This window comes from Alosa pseudoharengus, unplaced genomic scaffold, assembly GCF_046254945.1.
Source record: "Alosa pseudoharengus isolate Yale_2024_CS ecotype anadromous, Long Island Sound unplaced genomic scaffold, YU_APseudo_1.1 YU_APseudo_1.1_scf_7, whole genome shotgun sequence".
In the NCBI taxonomy this organism is placed as follows: Eukaryota; Metazoa; Chordata; class Actinopteri; order Clupeiformes; family Clupeidae; genus Alosa; species Alosa pseudoharengus.
This window is the reverse complement of record NW_027468859.1, coordinates 36,025,717-36,049,094: the sequence shown is the minus strand read 5'-3', so window position 1 is coordinate 36,049,094 and position 23,378 is coordinate 36,025,717. Positions and strand designations below refer to the sequence as shown.

The following is a 23,378-nucleotide window of genomic DNA, read 5'->3' as shown; positions in this document are numbered from 1 at the left end:
GAGAAATCAATATGACAAATTTTATGAAAATTGGTTAAGTTGGGTTTATTATGTGTTAGCAATAAGACCTGACTTTGTGTAATTTAAGTACTGCAGGCTTCTGCTCCTCCTCCGATTGCGGTTTTGATAGCTACTGGAACTGGACATCATGAGTCCATTTAAGATAAGAGGTGTGAAAATGTAACCTCCCCTGGTTCTTGTTTGTATCTTTTTTTTTGTTTTTTGTCTTATTTTGGTTGTGTTTTGTTTTTGTACTGTTGTTCTATCCCATGAGGGAGAGTTGTAAACTGAAAAAGCTTAATAAACAGTAAATTACAAAAGAAAAAGAAGGCTCACCAGCATCTCTTCTTCCTGAGACTAAAGAAGGTCCACCTGTCTCCTCAGATCCTGGTGAAGTTCAACAGATGCACCATCCTCACCAACTGTGTCACAGTAGGTTATGGCAATTGCTCTACCTCTGACTCAAAAGGACTGCAGAGGGTGGTGAAAACTGCTCACCACACCACCGCTTCCTCACTCCCCTCCATCGAGGCCATCCTGAGTAAGCGATGCTTGCATAAGGCGCGCAGCATCGGTTTCTCACCCAGCCACAGACTGTTCACCCAACTCCCCTCCGGGAGGCTTTACAGGCTATTTTCCACACTCGGACCAGCAGGTTCAGAGGAAGCTTCTTCCCTGCGACTGTCACCCTACTGTTACTGCACCCTAACTCTAGCTCTGCACCTCAGTGACATAACCAACTGTCTACACTGCACTATGTCATATACTGTTTACACTTCACTACCTGTCTATACTGTTCACTTTGCACTTTTCGGATTTCTTTTTTGCACTTCTGGTTAGACGCTAACTGCATTTCGTTGTTTCTGTACTTGCACAATGACAATGTAGTTGAATCTAATCTAATCTAGAAAATTTCCATTATGTACAGTAAGATAGTCTATACTCACATGACTTAAGTTTTCATTTTGCTTGTCAAAAATGCAAACACACACCTAGGTTCAGACAGAGGGCTTGAAATCCAGACAAACGGTCACCCTAGACAAACAATGGCATTTAGCTAACGCTATGGTTGTGGCCAACTACCTTAGCTACTCACAATATCAGAAAATGTGTGGAATGATAAATACAAATACAGTAGCTAATATCGGCACACCGATTTATTGGTCGGGCTTTACAGCTAATCACTTGCTTTTATATTTTTGGAGATCATTCATGGGGCTTTATTTAAGCTGCCTTAGCCTGCCTACTCTTGCCACTTTCTCTGCAAGCCTTTTTGCAACCCACCTCCACCCCATCTCTGCCTCATACATCTGACTTATCATGTCTAGTTGTTGTCATTGATGCCTGGTCTGTTCTGTACCCTGAGTGTGTGTGTTTGCACAAGGAAGGGCAAGGGGCTCCCAGAACAGAGCATACCGTCAAATGAAACATTATGCAAATAGTAATAAACTATCTTGACAACATGGCACATTACAGAGGGGGCATCATCACCATCATAACATCCAAAGACAACATGGCACATTACAGAGACTCAAGAGTCATAATGATATAATATTTTCATTTATTTGAAAAGGGCACATTATTTACTTTAACATCATAGAGGCTTTGAAAAGAGTTGCAGAACATGACACACAAACACACACAACAACGACAGTGGCACTCAGATGTAAGGGGCCAGGGGTTGAAGGTTAAAGGTTAAGGGAATCAGGAGACCTCTTCTAGATAATCTGCTCCTTCGCTCAGTTGGGATACACTGACGTCCAATGTGCTGTCCACCTAGAGAGCAAGAGGGACAGTGGTTTAATCTTCAACCAATCAAATTAACTATGGCATCAAGGCCCCATAGAGACACATGAATTACACAGACTCACATGAATTACTGTGGGTGAGATTTCCAGATAATATAGTGGATTACATTTACATTTATTAGTTTAGCAGACACTTTCTATCCAAACATATTGTCAATTATATGGGATTACATTGGGATTACATTGAAGCAATTTGGGGTTAAGTGACTTGCTCAAGGGCACAGTGGGGGAGGTCGGGATTTGAACCCATAACTTTTCAGGATACTGCATGCCAGCCCTGTTCCTTAAACACTACACTATCCCACCCCTGTTGCAGGTGGGTGAGGTCAAGATTGCTATGCAACATTCTCAGTTGTAAATATCCATGCGCAGAATTGCACAGCTTGTGATAGACTAGGCTTAGTATTAGGAGCTTGTGATGGGCTCGGCTTAGTATTAACTTGTGATAGGCTAGGCTCAGTATTAGAAGCTTGTGATGGGCTAGGCTTAGTATTAGCTTGTGATAGGCTAGGCTTAGTATTAGGAGTGTGTGATTTTCACCCTCTCTTCTCTCTATTTCAAACGCACATGCAGGGAAAGGAAGGGCCAGCAAAAGAACCAAATTCAATACATAAATATATAAGATAAACAAAACAATGTAAGAAGAAGAAGAAGAAGAAGAAGAAGAAGAAGAAGAAGAAGAAGAAGAAGAAGAAGAAGAAGAAGAAGAAGAAGAAGAAGAAGAAGAAGAAGAAGAAGAAGAAGAAGAAGAAGAAGAAGAAGAAGAAGAAGAAGAAGAAGAAGAAGAAGAAGAAGAAGAAGAAGAAGAAGAAGAAGAAGAAGAAGAAGAAGAAGAAGAAGAAGAAGAAGAAGAAGAAGAAGAAGAAGAAGAAGAAGAAGAAGAAGAAGAAGAAGAAGAAGAAGAAGAAGAAGAAGAAGAAGAAGAAGAAGAAGAAGAAGACTAGGATTAGATATCTGCTCTTGGCCTACTAAAAAAGGTTTGGCAGGGTATAGGGATTTCCCAATAAATGTCTTGGTTTTTTATAGTTTATGTTTTGCTTACTTTAAGGGCTTAATGTTTTTTGTTTATTTTTTCAGTTTGACTGTTTTTATTTACTTCTTTGGGGCAATTGCTATTAAGTACATAGACAGTGATACAGTTATCTTTTCTCATGTGTATATACTAAGGATGATGTCGATACCGACTGTGATTTAATTGACGTCTGGTGGGAATTAAATTCAGAGACTAGAGACTATACATTTTATTCTCATGTGCATAACTCCTACTCTCGGTTAGATTATCTTTTTGTTCCTACAAACTATATGTATATGGTATCTAAGTGCATTATTCATCCAATCATTCTCTTAGATCATTCTAGAATCCACCTAAAAATTCAATGGGATCAGAAAAAAACTCCATTTAAAAGATGGAGATTTAACCCTTCTTTGCCTAAGTACAATGAACTTAAATCAAGTGTACGGCAGTGGATATTGAACTATATTAAAGAAAATGACAACCCCTCCTTAGAGCCCAACATCATCTGGGAGGCAGCAAAAGCTACGCTTAGAGGACTACTTATCTCATATGTCTCATTTAAAAATCGGGACAAACTAAGGAAAAGAAAAGATATAGAGGAAGAAGTACGTTTGAAAGAAAGCCTACATAAAATGGCACCCACAGAGGTTAACTGGATACAACTAACTACTGCCAAAGCTAAATTAAACACTATAATATCAGAAGAAATTCTCCATAAAATAAACCTGACTAAACAACATGATTTTGAACTTGGTAACAAACCAGGGAAACTATTAGCATATCAAATAAAGAAGGAGCAAGCGGAATAGACCATAAAAGCCATATACATGTCGGAAAAGAAAATAACATACCATCCTCAGGAGATTAATCACGCATTTTTCAACTTCTATAACAATCTTTATAAATCACAACAGGTCTTCTCTCAAGAAAGATTGGAAGATTATTTAAGCTTAATTAAATTACCAGAAATTTCTTTCTTAGATAAGCAAATGTTAAATTCCCCATTTACAGAAGAAGAAGTACTGGCCACAATTAATTCAATGTCCTTAAATAAAAGTCCAGGACCAGAGGGCTTCTCTATAGATTTCTACAAGGAGTTCTGGCCTGAGATCCGCCCAATCTTTATGGCAATGGTAAATCATTTTTGTAAAGAAAACACACTCCCTCAGACAATGAACCTGGCTCACATCAGTGTCCTACTTAAAGGTGGTAAAGACCCCTTACACTGCTCTTCTTATCGACCTGTATAAGTCTTTTGGATCATGATTATAAAATTATCACCAAACTCTTAGCCAGAAGGCTGGAGTCTATCCTACCTACACTTATCAATCCTGATCAGTCAGGCTTCATAAAAGGAAGATATGCAGCTGACAATATAAGAAGATCATTGAATATAATAAACTGCCTTAATAACCAACAAAAACCTTCTCTGCTTCTCTCTTTAGACGCAGAGAAGGCGTTCGATAGGGTGGAATTTAATTTTCTTCTCTCTGTCTTTGATAAATTTAAATTTGGCGATAATTTTGTGAACTGGATTAGAAGTATTTATAAGGGCCCCAAAGCGGCGGTTATTACAAACGGACATTGTTCAAACTTTTTCTCTCTAACTAGAGGAACCAGGCAGGGGTGCCCATTGTCACCCTTACTCTTTGCTATAATGATTGAGCCGCTCGCCGCACTTATTAGAAGTAATAGCAACATCCGTGGCTTTAAGTTGGATACCACTGAATACAAAATGTCACTATTTGCAGACGATATTCTCTTATATATTTTAGATCCCGAGTATTCAGTCCCTCATCTGCTAAATACAGTTAACAAATTTGGTAAATACTCAGGATATAAGATTAATCTCAATAAGTCCAATGCGATTTTTCTGCACATGACACCAACTGAAAAAATGCTTGCTTCGAGTGGATTCAACCCCACTCCAAAAGGTTTTAAGTACCTAGGCATTTTCATTACCCCAGAATTGGATAATTTATTTCTAGAAAACTACACTCTCCTTTCTTCCAAGGTCAGATCAGAATTAGTAATGTGGACTTCGCTACCACTATCACTCTTAGGAAGAATAAATTTAATTAAAATGAACATTCTCCCAAGATTTCTCTTTCTTTTTCAGATGCTCCCTTGTTCCCTCTCGGTAGAGTTTTTCAAATTGATCAATAACTCTTTTTCAAGATTCATTTGGAGAAATAAAAAACCTTGTGTTAGTCTTTCTACGCTTATGAAACCTGAAGCCTTAGGAGGTCTGGGATTAACAAATCTTCAATATTATTTTTGGGCAGCCCAAATAAGGAACCTAGTTTCATGGATAACAATGAGACAAGAATCGATGTGGGTGAATATTGAGTCAAAACTTGTCGAACCACTGCCCCTTAGCTCCCTTGAAACAATTAAGAACATCGACAAGTGTTTTACTGTCGCTAACACCTTACAAACTTGGAAAAAGTGTAGAAAGAAAATGGGAATGTCCTTTGTTACTTCTGTCCATTCACCTATATTTCTGAATCCAGACCTTAGATCTCAAATCACCTTATCTAACACAAGGCAGTGGACCAATTTTGGTATAATAAATAAATAAAGACATGTTAAATATGGATTTCAAGATTAAATCATTTATGGATTTAAAGCTACAGTTTGAACTCCCAGACATACTATTCTTTAAGTACTTACAACTAAGAAGCATTATCACAGCATTTATTAAAGAAAAACAATTAAGGTTTGAATTATCTGAATTAGGAGTTGTTATTTTCTTCAGAAACTTTAAAAGGAAAAATTAGTATTTTTACAACCTTATGACAAAAGAAGGCCCATCATCATTTGTGGGGTTAAGAAAGATATGGGAGAATGATATAGGGAAAATATTTGACGATGATGCATGGTTAAATATTTGTAACAACATCCACTTCCCCTTTACAACCAATAAAATCAAAGAAGCAAATTTCAAATGTATCCACAAAACCTATTTAACCCCTTTAAAAATGCATAAGATATCAAAAGACATTACAGCTGTGTGCCAAAGATGTAATAAGGCCGAAGGGACGTTCATGCATATGTTTTGGGATTGTAGCCTCTTAAACTACTGGTGCTCAATCCATTCATTTTTTTGAAGTAGTCTTGGATAGACAGTTCGAACCTTCCCGTAGTCTATATTTACTTAATGATATAAAGGCCTTAGTCCTGGATCAGTCTAAAAGAAGAATATTAATTTTGATTACTTATTTTGCAAAGAAATGCATACTTTTATTTTGGAAGAATGAAGTATCCCCATCTTTTAAGACTTTTGTGGACCAATTATCTTCTTTCTTGCCTTTAGAGAAAATGACTTTGGAGAAATATAACAAAGGCTATCTTTTTGATGATCTCTGGCGTCCTATAATTTCAGGTTTGATTAATTAGAACAGGTAGATTTTAAGCCTTGACATGACGTCGGTATTCATTTTTTTGTTTGTTTTTCTCTTATGTTGGTTATTAAATATATGTACATATTGAGATTGAAAGCAAAGCCCTCCATACCCATTTTTTTCATGAACTAGCCCTATTTTTTATTTTCTTAATGTGTATGTATGTATGTATGTATGTGTGTGCACGTGTATATATGCGCACACGCATGTATATATGTGTGTGTGTGTGTGTGTTTGTGTGTGTGTATGTATAGATATATGAATATATTTTCTGTTCTACATAATTTCTTTTTTTACATTTAGTATTATTAGTAGCATTATTTCTAATTTGTCATATGTATAGGAGCATCCCTGTGGGGGAGGGGGGGGGGTGGTTGGAGGTATGAGGGAAAAATCTTCGAAAAGGACTTGTAAGCTACACGAACAAAAGATAAAAAATATATATGTTTGCATGTTTGAATGTCCTTTGAAATAAAAAGATTTAACAAAAAAAAAAAAAAAAAGATATCTGCTCTTTGTCCGTTATGTGTTTTGTCTCAGTTTGTGGCTCTTATACACAAACTGTGCTGCAAGCTGTAGGGATCTTCCTCACCTAGGAGGGTTGACACATTGATGTGTGTGTGTGTATTTGTCTATTACACTAGTGAGGAACCAGTACACTGACAGACACATTGATGTGTGTGTGTGTGTGTGTGTGTGTGTGTGTGTGTGTGTGTGTGTGTGTGTGTGTGTGTGTGTGTGTGTGTGCACTAGGGCTGCACAGTTATTGTAATTATCTAATCGCAAAGGCTACAAATAATCCTGCAAGGTTGATCTTGTCACATTTACGTGTGTGAGAGCACACACAAACCGTTGCACTCAGCACTGTACATAACCAATCCCACTAACACATATTGATACTACTTTAACACACACACACACACACACGCCAATGCACAAACACACACACACATATATAGAGTCACAGATAAAATACAGATACACAAGCACAAACACACACACACACACACGCCAATGCACATATAGAGTCATAGATAAAATACAAATACACAAGCACACACACACACACACACACACACACACAGTTACCTTCTCACTAAAGTCTGGCCCCTCGAGAGAACCTTCCTCAATCTCCTCTCCAATGCTGATCTCACTGCGAGAGTTCTCTGAGCGATGGCTGCCGGGAACACCAGATTAGAACCATTTAGAAACATCACCAGATTAGAACCATTCAGAAACATCACCAAATTAGGACCATTTAGAAACATCGCCAGATTAGAAGAACCATTTAGAAACATCACCAGATTAGGACCATTTAGAAACATCACCAGATTAGAACCATTTAGAAACATCACCAGATTAGAAGAACCATTTAGAAACATCACCTAATTAGGACCATTTAGAAACATCAGTAGATTAAAACCATTTAGAAAACATCACCAGATTATAACCATTTAGAAACATCACCAGATTAGAAGAACCATTTAGAAACATCACCAGATTAGTGTTAATTGTGTCACCTATTTTTAATTTAGTCTTAGTCTTAGTCTTGTGACGAAATGTCCTTTTTAGTCTTTGTCATATTTAGTCATTCAAATATCATTTTTGTTAGTCAAGTTTTAGTCGACTAAAAGTCTCGTCATTTTAGTCTAGTTTTAGTCAAAAGAAAACTAAAGGTATCTTAGTCTTAGTCAGTTTTAGTCAACACATTTTAGTCTTTTTTTATAACAAATTATTTCTGATTACCATTTGAGTCAAATAGCCTAGTGTTTCACACATCTCAATTTTCCAACAATATTGTGTGTCCACAGGGCTACTCGTCTGTTATAATTACTCATTCTGATTTTTTGTCAGTCAGTATGTTTACATGCACAGGTAAGTCGAGCTACAGTTATAGCTCGGCTGGGATTTGACCATAGACAGTAAAAGATTTGACTGGACCACTGTCATATTCGTAGACCAGTGTTTCTCAAAGTGTGGTCCGGGGATCACTGGTGGTCTGCAAGCTATCCCAAGTGGTCCGCGAGCAGACGTGGTAAAATATAATATAGATGAGTTGTTTGCAATATAACTTGTATGTAAATCCAAACAGTTCTGCAACACTGTCTATGTAAGATATGCCAGTTTAAATCATACAGTATGAATCCTCTGACACAATAAGCAAAGTGCAAAGACAATAAGCAAGTTGGTTCAGTGAGTAGGCCTATTGTGTAGACTAATTATAGGCTACTGTTGAAGTAGGTCTAATCTTTTTTTTTTTTTTTTAGCTAGGGTTAGTTAAGTGGTCCTGAAACTGAAAAAGTTTGAGGAACACTGTCGTAGGCCAAACTATTAAATGTTTACTCCGCCTCACTAGATGGCGATATGCGCCCAAACACAACACATTCCCCAAACAGACTCTCCATCTTAGCCATATAGCTAACTTGCTAGCGAACTTTCCATATTAGCTTACTTGCTAGCAAACTTTGCATCATCAGTCTAACTAGATGAATAGTTGACATTACATGCTGAACATTTTCGTATGGACATTCTGGGGGATGTTAATTTGTATGAGAGAAGCTTCAACTTCTGGGTATGTAGCATTGTGGCATAAAGCTTAGGTAGTTAGCTTGCTAACTCTGGCAGAAATCTCCAGTGTTCTTGTTCCATGTAGTTTCGTGTTGCAGCCACAGGGTTGCAGCAGCAGCACGTAGACTAGCCTACAGGAAAGCTGTTGCGTATGAACTCATTCGGAATATTTTGAAAACATAACAGCTAGATATTCTGTCTTCTCATTTTGTAGACGAACATGAAGGGAGATTTTATCTTAGTTTTTATTTCATGCAAAACATTTTAGTCTCGTCTTTTTTCGTCAACAATAATGCATCTTAAGATAGTCTTAGTCAGTGTTTCAGGACATTACTGCCGTCTCGTCATCGTCTCGTCTTAGTCATGAAAAAAAAGGTCGTTGACGAACATATTTCCTCTCGTCTCGTCTGACGAAATTAACACTACACCAGATTAGGACCATTTAGAAACATCACCAGATTAGAAGAACCATTTAGAAACATCACCAGATTAGGACCATTTAGAAACATCACTAGATTAGAAGAACCATTTAGAAACATCACCAAATTAGGACCATTTAGAAACATCACCAGATTAAAACCATTTAGAAACATCACCAGATTAGGACCATTTAGAAACATCACCAGATTAGAAGAACCATTTAGAAACATCACCAGATTAGAACCATTTAGAAACATCACACCGGAAGAGAACGCAGAGCAGAACAGACCACAACAACTAAAAGAAAAATATATCAGCAAGAGAAAATATCAGGTCAGACCAAATCATAACAAATGAAGGAATATTAAATTAACACAACAACACCAACAACAACACCAACAAATCTAAGAGTTATCGCTCCAAACTTTTTAACCATAAGAAATAGAACATGGCCTGAGTATACTAAACCATAGTTTTATCCATGCCAAACATGGCCTGAGTGTACTAAACAACATGAAAACTCTCCATGCCAAACATGTATACTAGACCATAAGACTTGAAGCCTAATCATTAGCATTAATACCATGGGAGCTGTGCAAATAATATCCGTCAAAAATATGTTCATGAACGTGACATCCAATTTGCAAGGTCAGTCGATATGGACTTCTATGGACAGTCTGTAATGCCTGCATTGGCGGCTATAGTTGCCATGGTGACCCATTGGACTCTATTGTGGAAACACATGATGCATTCTCCATGCCAATCAGAAATAAACATCGCAGCATACATAAGAGGAACAGATCACACACAGTAAAACACACACACCAAACGCACAGCACACACACCACACGCATAGCACACACACCACATGCACACCACAAGCACAGCACACAAACAGAACAGTGTGTAATTATCCAAAGTTAAAGGAAACATTAGATATGTGTGTATGCAAAAGTGGCAAGTGTAATAAAGCGCACACACACACACACACACACACACACACACACCTGTTGAAGTCGTCATCATAGTTCGCTTCCTCATCTGTGGGGGAAAGATAACAGCATGTTTAGCAAACAGATCTCGTGTCTGTTTTTGGTGTGAACTTCAATGAATGAAAGTCACCTGAAGACATGACTGTAGTGAGTACACATTCAAAAGAGAATGTGTGTATGTGTGTGCGTGCGTGTATGTGTGTGTGTACGTGCGTGCATGTGTATGTATGTGCGTATGTGTGTGTATTTGCGTGTATGTGTGTGTGTGTGTGTGTGTGTGTGAACGTGCATGCGTGTGTATGTATGTGCGTATGTGCATACGTGTGTGCATACGTGTGTGTGTGTGTGTGTGTATGTGTGTGTATGTGTATGTGTACGTGTGTGCGCATGTGTGTGTGTTTGTGTGTGTATGTGTATGTGTGTATGGTTCACCGTTTCTGTCTTCATTTTTCTGTGAAGGTGTTCTTCCCTCAGACCCAGACCGATGCTTACTGGAGGTGAAGGAACAGGGAGAGAAAGAGAGAGAGAGAGGGAGAGAGAGAGGGAGAGAGAGATGGAGGAACAGGAAGAGAGAGGGAGGGAGAGAGAGAGAGAGATCTGAACAACAATGACATTAGTGATACGACACCAATACTACTAAAATAAATCCATAATAACAATAAAAATGCCTTAATTTTCCAAAGACTAGAAGACACCGAACATAATAAAAAAAATTAATTGTTACCTTAGATTAAATGGAAAATACGAACTAGCAAATGATCTGATTAAATTAAAACAACCGCAAAGTCGTTACTTAACATAATTTGCAAATTGAAACTGGACGGCATAAATTATCCTGGCAAGAGAGACACCAAAGAATTTGCTCCTACTGTGACCTCATGGAGATTGAGGATGAAAAACACTTCCTTCTGCGGTGGACCAGATATACTCTACTGAGAATTTGTTTTACCCTAAATTTCTAGAAAAAACCCCACAATTTAAAGGTCTAAACGACAATTCAACAATGAAAACCTTCCTAGGTGAGGAAGAACAATCCCTACAGCTTGCTCTCAACTTCTATTATTTTATTTTTTTCATTTCATTTTCTTATTATTATTTAATCAACATTGTTTTGTTTATCTTATATATTTATGTATTGAATTTGTGTACACACAATACTCAATCAGTCGCACGCACATACGCACACGCACAGACACGCACACGCACAGACACACACACACACACACACACGATACTCACTCTCTCTGGCTGGTGCTTCTCTCAGACCCACTCCGGTCCACAGAGGAGAGTCGACTGCAGTGAGGAGAGAAGAGGAGAGAAGAGGAAAGGAGAGAATAGGAGAGGGGGAGAAAAGAGGAGGAGGAGAAAGGAGAGGTGGAGAGAAGAGGAGAGGAAACGAGAAAATAGGAGAGAGGGGGGAAAAAGATGGAGGGATGGTAGATGAAAGGTAGAAAAGATAAGAGGACAATGGATAGGAAGAGGGGGGAGGAAGAGGGGCAAGGGGAGGAAAAGAAGAAGAAAAAGGAGAGAGAGGAGAGGGAAACAGAAGCAGCCAATAAGAAGGTGTTCAGGGGAAACAGAAGCAGCCAATAAGAAGGTGTTCAGGGGAGAGGGAAACAGGAGCAGCCAATAAGAAGGTGTTCAGGGGAGAGGGAAACAGAAGCAGCCAATAAGAAGGTGTTCAGGGGAGAGGGAAACAGGAGCAGCCAATAAGAAGGTGTTCAGGGGAGAGGGAAACAGGAGCAGCCAATAAGAAGGTGTTCAGGGGAAACAGAAGCAGCCAATAAGAAGGTGTTCAGGGGAGAGGGAAACAGGAGCAGCCAATAAGAAGGTGTTCAGGGGAGAGGGAAACAGAAGCAGCCAATAAGAAGGTGTTCAGGGGAGAGGGAAACAGGAGCAGCCAATAAGAAGGTGTTCAGGGGAGAGGAAGGCTCCTCAGTCACTGTAGCCTGGGAATGCCCATACAAACTTGGTCCCTAAAACACGGGCACGCAAATACAACCGCTAATCCGGCATGGATGTGTATTTCTTTGGGACTGAGTAAACATGCATTTAAAACCTTTGTTTACAAGATCGCTGCACTTCTGAAACGATTTAGTAAGAGCTTAATGCACCAATTTAAGTTCAATTTTACTGCTAGTTACGCCCCTGTTGGAAGTCTGAAGTCAATGAACGATAGCCAGACCCACTCTCAATTCCCATTGGCTACAGTCACTGGGGAGAGCCTCTGAAACTCTTTATGGCAGTGGTTCTTAACTGGTCTGGCTTTGGGACCCACAATTTCCCATGTTCATTTAGTTGCGACCAATATATTTTTTGTAGCGCTCAAGCCAACGGATACGGTAAGCTACATGGTAAAGCACCCAGAGTGCCTGTAGGCCTACATGTTTGGAACATGCTGACGGCATTACATTTGTGAAGTCTTCAACTAGTTTTGATGGTTTCATGCTGTCGTGCCAGCAATTCACTGCACCCCACACTGGGGTTTCGGTCCCATTTTGTCAATTTAAGTAAATCCATATTATGTTTTTAACCCACAAACTCCGCGAACCCCCCAGAACGGTTCCGCGACCCACTTTTGGGTCCCGACCCACCAGTTAAGAAACACTGCTGAGCCGTAGGTCTTTTGGGGTGTGTGTGTGTGTGTGTGTGTGTGTGTGTGTGTGTGTGTGTGTGTGTGTGATCCTCACGAGCCGTAGGTCTTCTGGGGTTTGGGCAGCGGGTCGTCAAAGAACGAGTCTCCTTCGTCCTCCTCTTCCTCCGCCATCATCGCCTTCCTCAGTGAGCCTCCACTGCTGCAGTCGCCCGCTCCAGCTCCACCCACGTGACCTTTGACCTCTGAAATCTGCAAATCACACCACCATCTCAATCAACCAATCACAACACTGCATATTTTAACTCTAATTCCAATTCAACTCCAACCAATCATATTACGCTCATGAACATGAGTATGTTTGCATTAGAGGCAGCACAGACAGAGTGTGTTTTCTGGTACAGCTGGCAACTCTGCATGTTTGTGTGTATGCTACACGTCTGTACAAAAAGGTAAATAGGAGCGTGTGTCTGTGTGTGTACCTGTGTCTGTACCTGTGTGTCTGACTCTTCAAGTGAAACTCCAGATTGGCCTTTAAATCTGGGAATCTAGGAAGAAATACAAAGATCACACATTTCATCTCCCTTGAAAAGATGTTATGGCATTCGTATGGCATGACACGTTGAATGTGACATCATGTAGGGAATGAAGCAAATCAAAGATGGTATACGCACCTCTGGTTCCTTTTCACAGAGCGCACAATAAAATAGAACATTGAGTTTAAACATCAAACAAAACTTCACAAAAACATCTTTCATTTACAGAAATGTGTCAATTCCACTTCCTGTAACTACACATTCAAATTCAGGGGAAATCCCCTGACAAACACACGATTCCTGAGTACCATGCACACCCACACACCTGCGCACGGGGGCACACACACACACACACACGTGCGGGCACACACACACACACACATATGTGTGCGGGTACGCACACACACTTGCGCGCAGGCGCGCACACACACACGCACACATTACATTACATTACATTACATTTGGCTGACGCATTTTTAATCAAAGCGACTAACAACATGGTAACAGATTAAGTTTTAAAGCAATTCTCAACAATTTTAGGACAATTAAAACAAAAACAAAAAAAAACGGTAGGGTACAGTAAGAATAAGTGCATCAGTGAGTGCTGTTTTTAACAGTTGAGTGTCAGTTCAAGACGGCTGGTAAGTGCTGGTATCAACAAGACTTGTTGTAAGTGGTGCTATGAGAGGAGATGTTCTCTAAAGAGCTGGGTCTTCAGGAGTTTTTTGAAAATGGAGAGGGATGTCCCTGCCCTTGTAGGAACTGGCAGTGTGTTCCACCAACGAGGAACAACAGATGAGAAAAGTTTGGATTGGCCTGATCGTACCGGTGGTAGAGCTAGACGTCGTTCGTCTGAGGAGCGCAGCGGTCTGGAGGTAGTGTATGTCTGTATGAGGGCATTCAAGTAGGTGGGAGCAGAACCGGAGACTACTTTGTAGGCAAGCGTTAGAGCCTTGAATTTGATGCGGGCTGCCATAGGTAGCCAGTGTAGCTGGATAAGCAGCGGGGTAACATGTGCCCTTTAACATGTGGGTTGGTTGCAGACCAGGCGCGCCGCCGCGTTCTGAATCATCTGAAGGGGTTTCACTGCGCAGGCTGGGAGACCTGTCAGGAGGGCGTTGCAGTAGTCGAGTCGTGAGATCACTATTGCCTGAACCAGAAGTTGAGTAGCATCTTGAGTCAAGTAAGTCCTGATTTTCCGTATGTTGTAGAGTGCGAAACGGCATGACCGGGCGACTGAGGCAACATGATCTAAGAAGGTTAGTTGGTTGTCGAGAACAACTCCTAGATTTCTTGCAGTCCTGGTAGGTGAAACAGACAGGGAGTCAAATTTGATGTTGATGTCGTGGTGTATGGTAGGTTTAGCTGGGAGGACCAGCAGTTCAGTCTTTGAGAGGTTCAGCTGGAGGTGGTGTGCCTTCATCCATGTAGCTATGTCTGAGAGGCAATCCGAGATCTGTGCTGAAACCGAAGGGTCATCAGGTGGAAAGGACAGATAGAGCTGTGTGTCGTCTGCATAGCAGTGGTATGAGAAGCCATGCGAACGGATAATCTGTCCCAAGGAGGTGGTGTAGATAGCAAAGAGAAGGGGGCCCAGCACTGAGCCCTGGGGAACCCCTGTGGTGAGATAGTGAGGTGCAGATAGCTGACCAAGCCATTATATGCTAAACGAGCGTCCTGTGAGGTAGGATTCAAACCAGGAGAGAGCAGAACCAGAGATTCCCATGTTATAGAGTATGGAGAGAAGGATGCGGTGATTAACCGTGTCAAAGGCAGCCGATAAGTCAAGCAGAATGAGTACTGATGACCGAGCGGTCGCCCTATCTTCTTTTAAGGCTTCTGTTACAGACAGCAGAGCCGTTTCTGTAGAGTGGCCGCTTTTGAACCCAGATTGATTTGGATCCAGAAGGTTGTTCTGTGAAAGGAAGTCAGAGACCTGTTTGGAGACTTCTCGTTCAATACCTTTGGATAGGAAAGGCAGGAGTGACAGGGCGGTAGTTCTCGACTTGAGCAGGGTTGAGAGAAGTTTTCTTAAGTAATGGTGTTACCCGGGCCATTTTAAACGCTGTTGGAAATGTGCCGGAGGTTAGCGAGGCATTGATCACATGTGTGATAGCTGGTGCGATGGTCGGGCTGATGGACTGAAGTAGGCTCGTAGGTATAGGGTCCAGCGAGCATGTGGTAGGACGACTACATGTCAGGAGTCTAGATACTTCACTCTCGGAGAGAGGCGCGAATGCTGAAAAAGATGTTCCAGCAGCCCCTGGAGGTTGTAGGAGTGCGGTATCTGAGTCTGATGCGTTGTGTGGGCATGTAGAGAATTGACTGCTGATTGCCGCCACTTTGTTTGTAAAAAATGAGGCAAGTTATCCGCAGTGAGGCTGGATGGAGGAGGAGGCAGCTGCGGGTTGAGTAGCGATTTGAAGGTTGAGAAAAGTTTTCGAGTGTCTGTAGCGCTGTTGATTTTGTCATTGTAGAAGGCCGTCTTAACAGCAGTGATGCTGGCTGAGAAGGAGGTTAGGAGTGTCTGGTAGTTTTTGAGGTCATCAGTTAGTTTGGATTTGTGCCATTTCCTCTCAGCGGCTCTGAGTTTGGTGAGCTGCGATCGGAGGGTATCATTTAGCCATGGATGAGAGTGTTTTGATCGAGCTGGCCTTGTGGTTAGAGGGCACAGCTCGTCTAGACACAAGCTCAGTGTGGAGCAGAGTGAGTTTGTGGCCTCATTAACCTCCAGAGAGGAGAAGGTGTTGAGTGGAGGTAGACCGGAGGCAACCACCGAGGAAAAGTGGGTTGGAGACAGGTTCCGGATGTTGCGGCGGAACGTGACCATCGGCTGAGGAGCCGGAGGCTGTTCTGTCAGGCGGACTTGAACACACACACACACACTGCAACTATCATTTTTTTCAGAGGCGAACAATCTGCATTTTATTATATTATATTTCGAGAGAAGACATAATAGTTAGCATAAATATTTAGCATAATATTTTCTCGATTAGTTGTCACAGAGAAGTCAGGAGATATGTAGCTTAGCGTCATAGAGAAGTGAGGAGATATGTAGCTTAGCGTCATAGAGAAGTCAGGAGATATGTAGCTTAGCGTCATAGAGAAGTGAGGAGATATGTAGCTTAGCGTCATAGAGAAGTCAGGAGATATGTAGCTTAGCGTCATAGAGAAGTCAGGAGATATGTAGCTTAGCGTCATAGAGAAGTCAGGAGATATGTATATGTGTGTGTGTGTATGTATGTATGTATATGTGTACGTGTGTGTATGTGCGTGGTTTTACCCGACTGTGTGGTTGGCTATTAATTCTGTCCTGGAGTCCTTGAGGAGCCGCAGGGGGTGAATCCCCTACATCAGACAGCACCTGCAGCATTTAAACAGCACAGATTAGCATTACGCTTGTGTGTGTGAGTGTGGGGTTAGGTGCACCTAAACACAATGTGTATTATTGCATGTGTGAGCCTTGTGTGTGAGTGTACATGCGTGTGTGTGTAAGAGAGAGTGTGTGAGAGAGTGTGTGTGTGTGTCTTACCCGGCTAAGTGGTTGGGTGATACGGTTCTCCACCCCACGGGCTGGGGTGTCACCTGCGTCAGACATTACCTAGCATAGCCAACACAGGACAACAGTTACTGTGTGTGTGTGTGTGTCTGGGTGTGTATATGTGTATGTGTATGTGTGTGTGTGTGTGTGTGTGTGTGTGTATGTATATGTGTATGTGCGTGTACCTGAGATAATCGCGTGCTAAGATGCAGCACGAGCTCGTCACATGGGCTACCTGACATAATCGCGTGCTAAGATGCAGCACGAGCTCGTCACATGGGCTACCTGAGATAATCGTGTGCTAAGATGCAGCACGAGCTCGTCACATGTGCTCCCCCCCACACACGCCTCTGCAGTAAATGCATTCTTTCCAGGCAATGATGAGTTCAATGACAACTGATAAAATGTAAATATTTTCTAATATTGTATTGAAGAAATGAAGACATTCTATTTACAACTTTTTTAAAAGTGCATTGATAAACGATTCTTTGCAACAGCAAATAATGTCCAACTTCATGCAGTCCTAATTGCCTATATGACACGACCTTCCGCTCTACTGCTCTCTACTTCCAGTGTGTCATGCAGGCCTAATTGAGGCAACTGTTAAAATCCCTGAAGTATGAAGTATCAGTATGCCTACTCACAAGTCAGAAAAACATGCTCAATATGTGTAATCGACGGCGAAACACCCGGCGGCTGAAAAACATGCTCAATATGTGTAATCGACGGCGAAACACCCGGCGGCTGAAAAACATGCTCAATATGTGTAATCGACGGCGAAACACCCGACGGCTGAAATCGGCGCGCTGTGTCTGGGCCTTTTAAGCGCACATTTGAAGGAGATGCACAACGTCTCAAACAAAATCAGCACAATGGACAGCTCTCTGATGTGTGTATGTGTGTGTGTGTGTGTGTGTGTGTACTGACCACACTTCGACACTGCATGAAGAAACGCTTCAACATTCCCAGGAACTCCTGGAAGTCCACTACTGCGAGAGAGAGAAAGCGAGAGAACGAGAGAGAGGAAGAGGTCAGAAAGAGAAAGAGAGAGAGAGAGCCAGACAGAGACAGAGAGGGAAATATTCTAGTGACTGGGAAGTGTGTACATCAGGAAGTTCAAACAGACGGATCGTGAGGCACTATTTAAAGATGCCAAGCTATGGAGCATGCACAATCATGCAGCATTCTCCCATTAAATATGTGTGTGTGTGTGTGTGTGTGTGTGTGTGTGTGTGTGTGTGTGTGTGTGTAACTTATTAGTACATTTACACTACCAGTCAAAAGTTTGGACACAGCTATTCATTTGTATACATTTGTATAAATGTAGCTGTGTCCAAAAGTTTGACTGGTAGTGTACATCTGTCATCTGACAGACATGCTGATCCAAAGATCAAGGGCTTATCAGGAGGTCGATAAAGCACAGAACAGGTGCATGGCATAGAACAGGCACGTGGCATAGAACAGGCACATGACATAGAGAATGGGCATAGGAACAGATTTGTATATAGAATTCAAAGATATCTGTAAGATGCAAGCTTCCCAAGCGAGTGAGACAGAAAGAGAGAGAGAGAGAGAGAGAGAGAGAGTGTGTGTGTGTGTGTTAACTCTTACCACTGCTTCCGTCTTTGTCTCTGGCAGCTAACTCATCTTTGACGTAACACTCTAGCATACTCCTACACACACACACACACACACACACACACACGGTCAGATCATGTCCGTTTATTTGCGTATTTGTGTGTGTATGTGTGTGCACAGGCTTGGGCACTAAAAACAGTTTTGTGGAGTGTGAGTGCGTATGTATTTTTGCGTGTATTTGTGTGTGTGTGTGTGTGTGTGTGTGTGTGTGTGTGTATGAATTTGTAAGTGTGTGTGTGTATGTATTTGTATGTATGTATTTATTTGTGTGTGTGTGTGTGTGTTTACCGGCTAAAGGCTGGACATAAGTCTAGAAACACAGCAGTAAGCGCCTCCGCCTTCCCTCCAGCTTTGTCCTGAGAGCAAAAGACAACGTTAGAGGAGTATCATATTACACACGATTCTGGACACTATCAACATTCACTATCATATTACACACGATTCTGGACACTATCAACATTCACTATCATATTACACACGATTCTGGACACTATCAACATTCACTATCATATTACACACGATTCTGGACACTATCAACATTCACTATCATATTACACACGATTCTGGACACTATCAACATTCACTATCATATTACACTCGATTCTGGACACTATCAACATTCACTATCATATTACACACGACTCTGGACACTATCAACATTCACTATCATATTACACACGACTCTGGACACTATCAACATTCACTATCATATTACACACGATTCTGGACACTATCAACATTCACTATCATATTACACACGATTCTGGACACTATCAACGTTCACTCCCATCCCACACGTTACACACCACCACTTAATACAGCAATGCCATTTTCTTTCAGCAGCTGGGCTTTATTGGTGCATGTGCATGTGTGTGTGTGTGTGAGGATGTGCAGGAGTGCACGCCACCTTGGAATGTGCATCAAACTTCCTTCGGGCCTCTGCAATCTGGCGTGGAGACAGTTCCTATAACGAGAGACATTAAAATTGGCCTTCGTGATCTCCCATAACAACAGTTCCTATAACAACGAGAGACATTAAAATTGGCCTTAGTGATCTCCCATAACAACAAGACCCTTAACAGCCCAGCCAGTGACCTTGCAACATGACCTTGAGTCGTCTAGAATGTGAAATAATACAGAACAAAAGAAACAACTTGTATCAGATTATTTACGGGTTCAATTTTCGGCTTCCACCATTGTGTCCTTAACCCCGAGTTGCTCTGGGGACAATGTAATCCCATGTAATGCAGTTCCTCCGGGGACAATGTAATCCCATGTAATGCAGTTCCTCCGGGGGACAATGTAATCCCATGTAATGCAGTTACTCCGGGGGACAATGTAATCCCATGTAATGAGTTACTCCGGGGGACAATGTAATCCCATGTAATGTAGTTGACATAATGTAAGTCTCTCTCTGGATAACAATGTCTGCTAAATGGATAAATGTACTGTGTCTATTTAGGATCATTTATGGCAGCTATAATGCTTATTTACCATTTACAGACCCTGGACTGCATGGATAGTAGAGAAGTATATAACATATAACTTTTGATCCCGTGAGGGAAATTTGGTCTCTGCATTTATCCCAATCTGTGAATTAGTGAAACACACTCAGCACACAGTGAACACACAATGAGATGAAGCACACACTAATCACGGCGCAGTGAGCTGCCTGCAACAACAGCGGTGCTCGGGGAGCAGTGAGGGGTTCGGTGCCTTGCTCAATGTGCATGTATGTGACAGAAGTTATCAGAAACTTTCAAAGTTGTTATAATTATCTATTTTCAAATCTGAAACATCCTAGCCCACACCTGCATTCAGGTATAGTGCCTGAGAGCTTTACACCTGTATTCAGGTACAATGCCGGAGAGCTTTACACCTGCAGAAAGGTACAGCATTCAGGTACGCATAGCCTAGCTCAAGGGCTGTTTGATGGCGTACTCATACCAATAGCCTAGCTCAAGGGCTGTTTGATGGAGTTTGTCACAGTAAATGAGTAAACAAATGGAGATATGAGACTCTGACATTTAAAAAATAAGAAGTACTGCACTTCAGCAGGAAGCAATTTAGGTGTCTGTGTGTGTGTGTGTCTGTGTGTGTGTGTGTGTGTGTGTGTGTGTGTACGTCTGTCTGCACACACACATACAACAAAACAATGCATCTGTAAAGTTGAAGTATGATAGTGATGTTTCATCAAGGACACTATGGCTCTGTTTGAAACGGGAAAAAGTGCTGCCTTTTAAGATATCTAACTGGAGAGTGAGGCAGCAAGTACGGTTGGAAACCAAAAAAAAACTGTTTTTGAAGGCAGCATTGATGCACACTTTATGCTCCCTGCTACCCATAATCCTTTGCGTAAACGCCTGAAACAGCTGTGAAAAGTAAACAAAGATGGCGGATGACATCAATAATGACTGCTGAACCTGTTGAAATGTGATTTCAGGGTATCTGCACATTCAAATGCAAATTTAAAGACTTTTACGACCTTTTCAAGACATCTAAATGGAAAAAAAGTATGCGTCCTCAATATGGACATTTTGAATGGACATGCCATAGGTTCAAATTAAGTCAAGGGTGTGGCCGAGGACATGAGTGGACTGATCAATATGTTGCATAAAACCAAATGAGTCCAGCATGTGACAGAAATCCTTAACAAGAGGTTTATCTGGACATGGATATTATTTCACAACTTTACAGAAGCACTGGGAAGGCTGGCAAGCAAGCCGCAGACAGATCAGGGTATTCACTTCCCTGTTGGGTATGCTAGGCCAGCAACACACGCTGGAGAGATGCAAACAGATCAACTTAACATGTATTTCCTCCTGATTGCGAAAACGCTTGTTTTCTTTTGCTGTCGGTCCGTGGTTCCTTCATAAATTGCGCAGCAAATTATCAGACGAGTGACAGAAGCACCTAACCGAGCATAATTTGACCAGCAGTCTCCGCGTCCATAGTTTGAGAAACGCTATGCTGCATCTGAGCAAAGATTCTAGAAGGCCCACAACTGCAAAAAGGAGGACAAATGAGCGTCCGGCTTCAGGCTGCACCGGACGGTGGACAGGGCGTTTAAAATCCGGACTGTCCGACCTAAATCTGGATGTATGGCCACCCTATCGCTACCGCTTGCGTAGGCTACCTCTCTCAGGCCTGGGCTACACGAAAAAGACATCTTCACTCTGTAACCACTACACTTCTTCCAGTAGCCTTCTAGTACTTGATCAACGGAATGCAGGTGACACCCGCACAGAACAAATGCTTGCCCCAAAAGGTAAACTGGTCACTGGTTATAAAATTGTGGTAAAAAAAACAATACATGAAACCAGATGGAGACATTTTACTCTCTGTGGTCCCATATTAAATTTAATACCTCCCTTTCGAAAATGTAAGACATTCCAACCAATTTAAGACTTTTTTAGGCTTTAAAACTGAAAGTTGTATTTGATTTAGATTTTCAGCAAGAAATACATGCTTTACTATCTGATTATACCATTGTTAGCGTCTGTTCTGATATATGTACCGCCCGTCAAACCTCTACCGTTAGCCTGCTATCGTAAAAGCACCAACTACCGCCCCTTACGTTCGAAAATTCTAAAACAACAATGTTTTTAATACTTCAAAATAACATTTGATAAATTGATTTTTCAGTAGTCATAGGTGTGTAGATTTTAACCGAATCTGGTTTGGTTCTTACCGGGGCCTGAAACATCTGATTTTGTTTACCACGCTCGGAGTTTAGTGCTTGGCTGGTGGGTGCCTATTTCCGCCCTTTCACACGGCACATGTACGGTTAGACCGAGAATTCTCGTCGCAAAATTCCACTGGAGCTCCAAGCGGATTTCTACCTTACAACACTGTTTACAGCTCTTCAAGTCAGGGTAAAATGTAATTTTTGGTACATGGCTAATTTAAATACACTTATGGTGTGGGTGCTTGCATTTCTTTGGGAATATGCCGTCTTGGTTTGTATAGAAATTACACATACACATAAGTGACACATACACATAACAGAGCGGAAATAGGGGACGGGCAGTAATAGCGTTCCTATAGCTTCCGTAAGCAAATTTAGTTTAACGTCCGGATTTTGCTTACGACATACAGTAGATTCTAGAGTGCTACGCTCTTTCTTAAAAGATGCATGATCTAAAGTCATGTCTAGTGAGACAGCTCCCTATTTAGGGAGGGCGGCAGCTGTCTTCCGTTTTGAACGGAGCCTAAGGTCATGATGTAGTTTCGTAATAAAAAAAAAAGTATACAGTATATCAACTTGTTTACAATGTCTTAAACGGCAAAGAAGAAATGTACATTTATTTTTATGTGAATTTCTTGAATTCAATATTTTGTATCATGACACAAATGTTCAACGCCGTCTATGGTACCCATTGGCTAAAGAGTAAACTGTACAGTAGCTGTAACCGTGGTGTACTTATAAGGAAACTCCATGGGAACTAGGGCCGTAGTTTAAACACATAAACACACACCCACATGCACGCACACAGCAAGAGAGCAAAAGATTGACACACAAGACTTTTGGAAGGTGCTTGCATATATGTGCGTGTGTGTGTGTGTATCCATCTCAGAATGTCTGTTTTTTTTCTAGAGTGGGAGCCAGCAACCCCAAACCCGACCCCAAAGCTAGCACAGCAAGAATGTCAAGGTGAATGTAAGTAGGACACACATGTTTTTCAATAAAAACCCCAAGAACAAACAACACTGAGAACAGGCGCCAGTGGTCTACACACACACGCACACACTGACTCTGCCTGACCTAGATCAGTCCGGAGGTGAGGAACATGTCACACACACACTTGAAACATAAATCTGGTCTCTGTTCACCTTCACTGCTCACTTCCAGGAAACTCAGGC

At 41.4% G+C, this 23,378-nt stretch overlaps 1 protein-coding gene across 3 annotated transcripts in view; it reads right to left on the bottom strand.

Moving 5' to 3' along the window:
• Nucleotides 1-1,544: 1,544 nt before the first annotated feature.
• cep43 (centrosomal protein 43) overlaps nucleotides 1,545-23,378 on the bottom strand; it is a 30,633-nt gene continuing 8,799 nt past the window's right edge. The window contains exons 7-19 of one of the 3 annotated variants that reach the window (XM_076271728.1): nucleotides 19,423-19,479; nucleotides 18,804-18,871; nucleotides 18,489-18,550; nucleotides 17,805-17,866; nucleotides 16,869-16,937; nucleotides 16,620-16,700; nucleotides 13,283-13,348; nucleotides 12,898-13,052; nucleotides 11,447-11,500; nucleotides 10,640-10,698; nucleotides 10,223-10,256; nucleotides 7,317-7,404; nucleotides 1,545-1,776 (exon numbers count right to left, since the gene is read on the bottom strand). In XM_076271728.1, coding sequence (XP_076127843.1) covers nucleotides 1,705-1,776; nucleotides 7,317-7,404; nucleotides 10,223-10,256; nucleotides 10,640-10,698; nucleotides 11,447-11,500; nucleotides 12,898-13,052; nucleotides 13,283-13,348; nucleotides 16,620-16,700; nucleotides 16,869-16,937; nucleotides 17,805-17,866; nucleotides 18,489-18,550; nucleotides 18,804-18,871; nucleotides 19,423-19,479 — 927 coding nt within the window. In that variant the 3' untranslated portion in view covers nucleotides 1,545-1,704. The remainder of the gene's footprint in view (nucleotides 1,777-7,316; nucleotides 7,405-10,222; nucleotides 10,257-10,639; nucleotides 10,699-11,446; nucleotides 11,501-12,897; nucleotides 13,053-13,282; nucleotides 13,349-16,619; nucleotides 16,701-16,868; nucleotides 16,938-17,804; nucleotides 17,867-18,488; nucleotides 18,551-18,803; nucleotides 18,872-19,422; nucleotides 19,480-23,378) is intronic. The other 2 variants (XM_076271730.1, XM_076271729.1) reach the window with 2 other exon arrangements.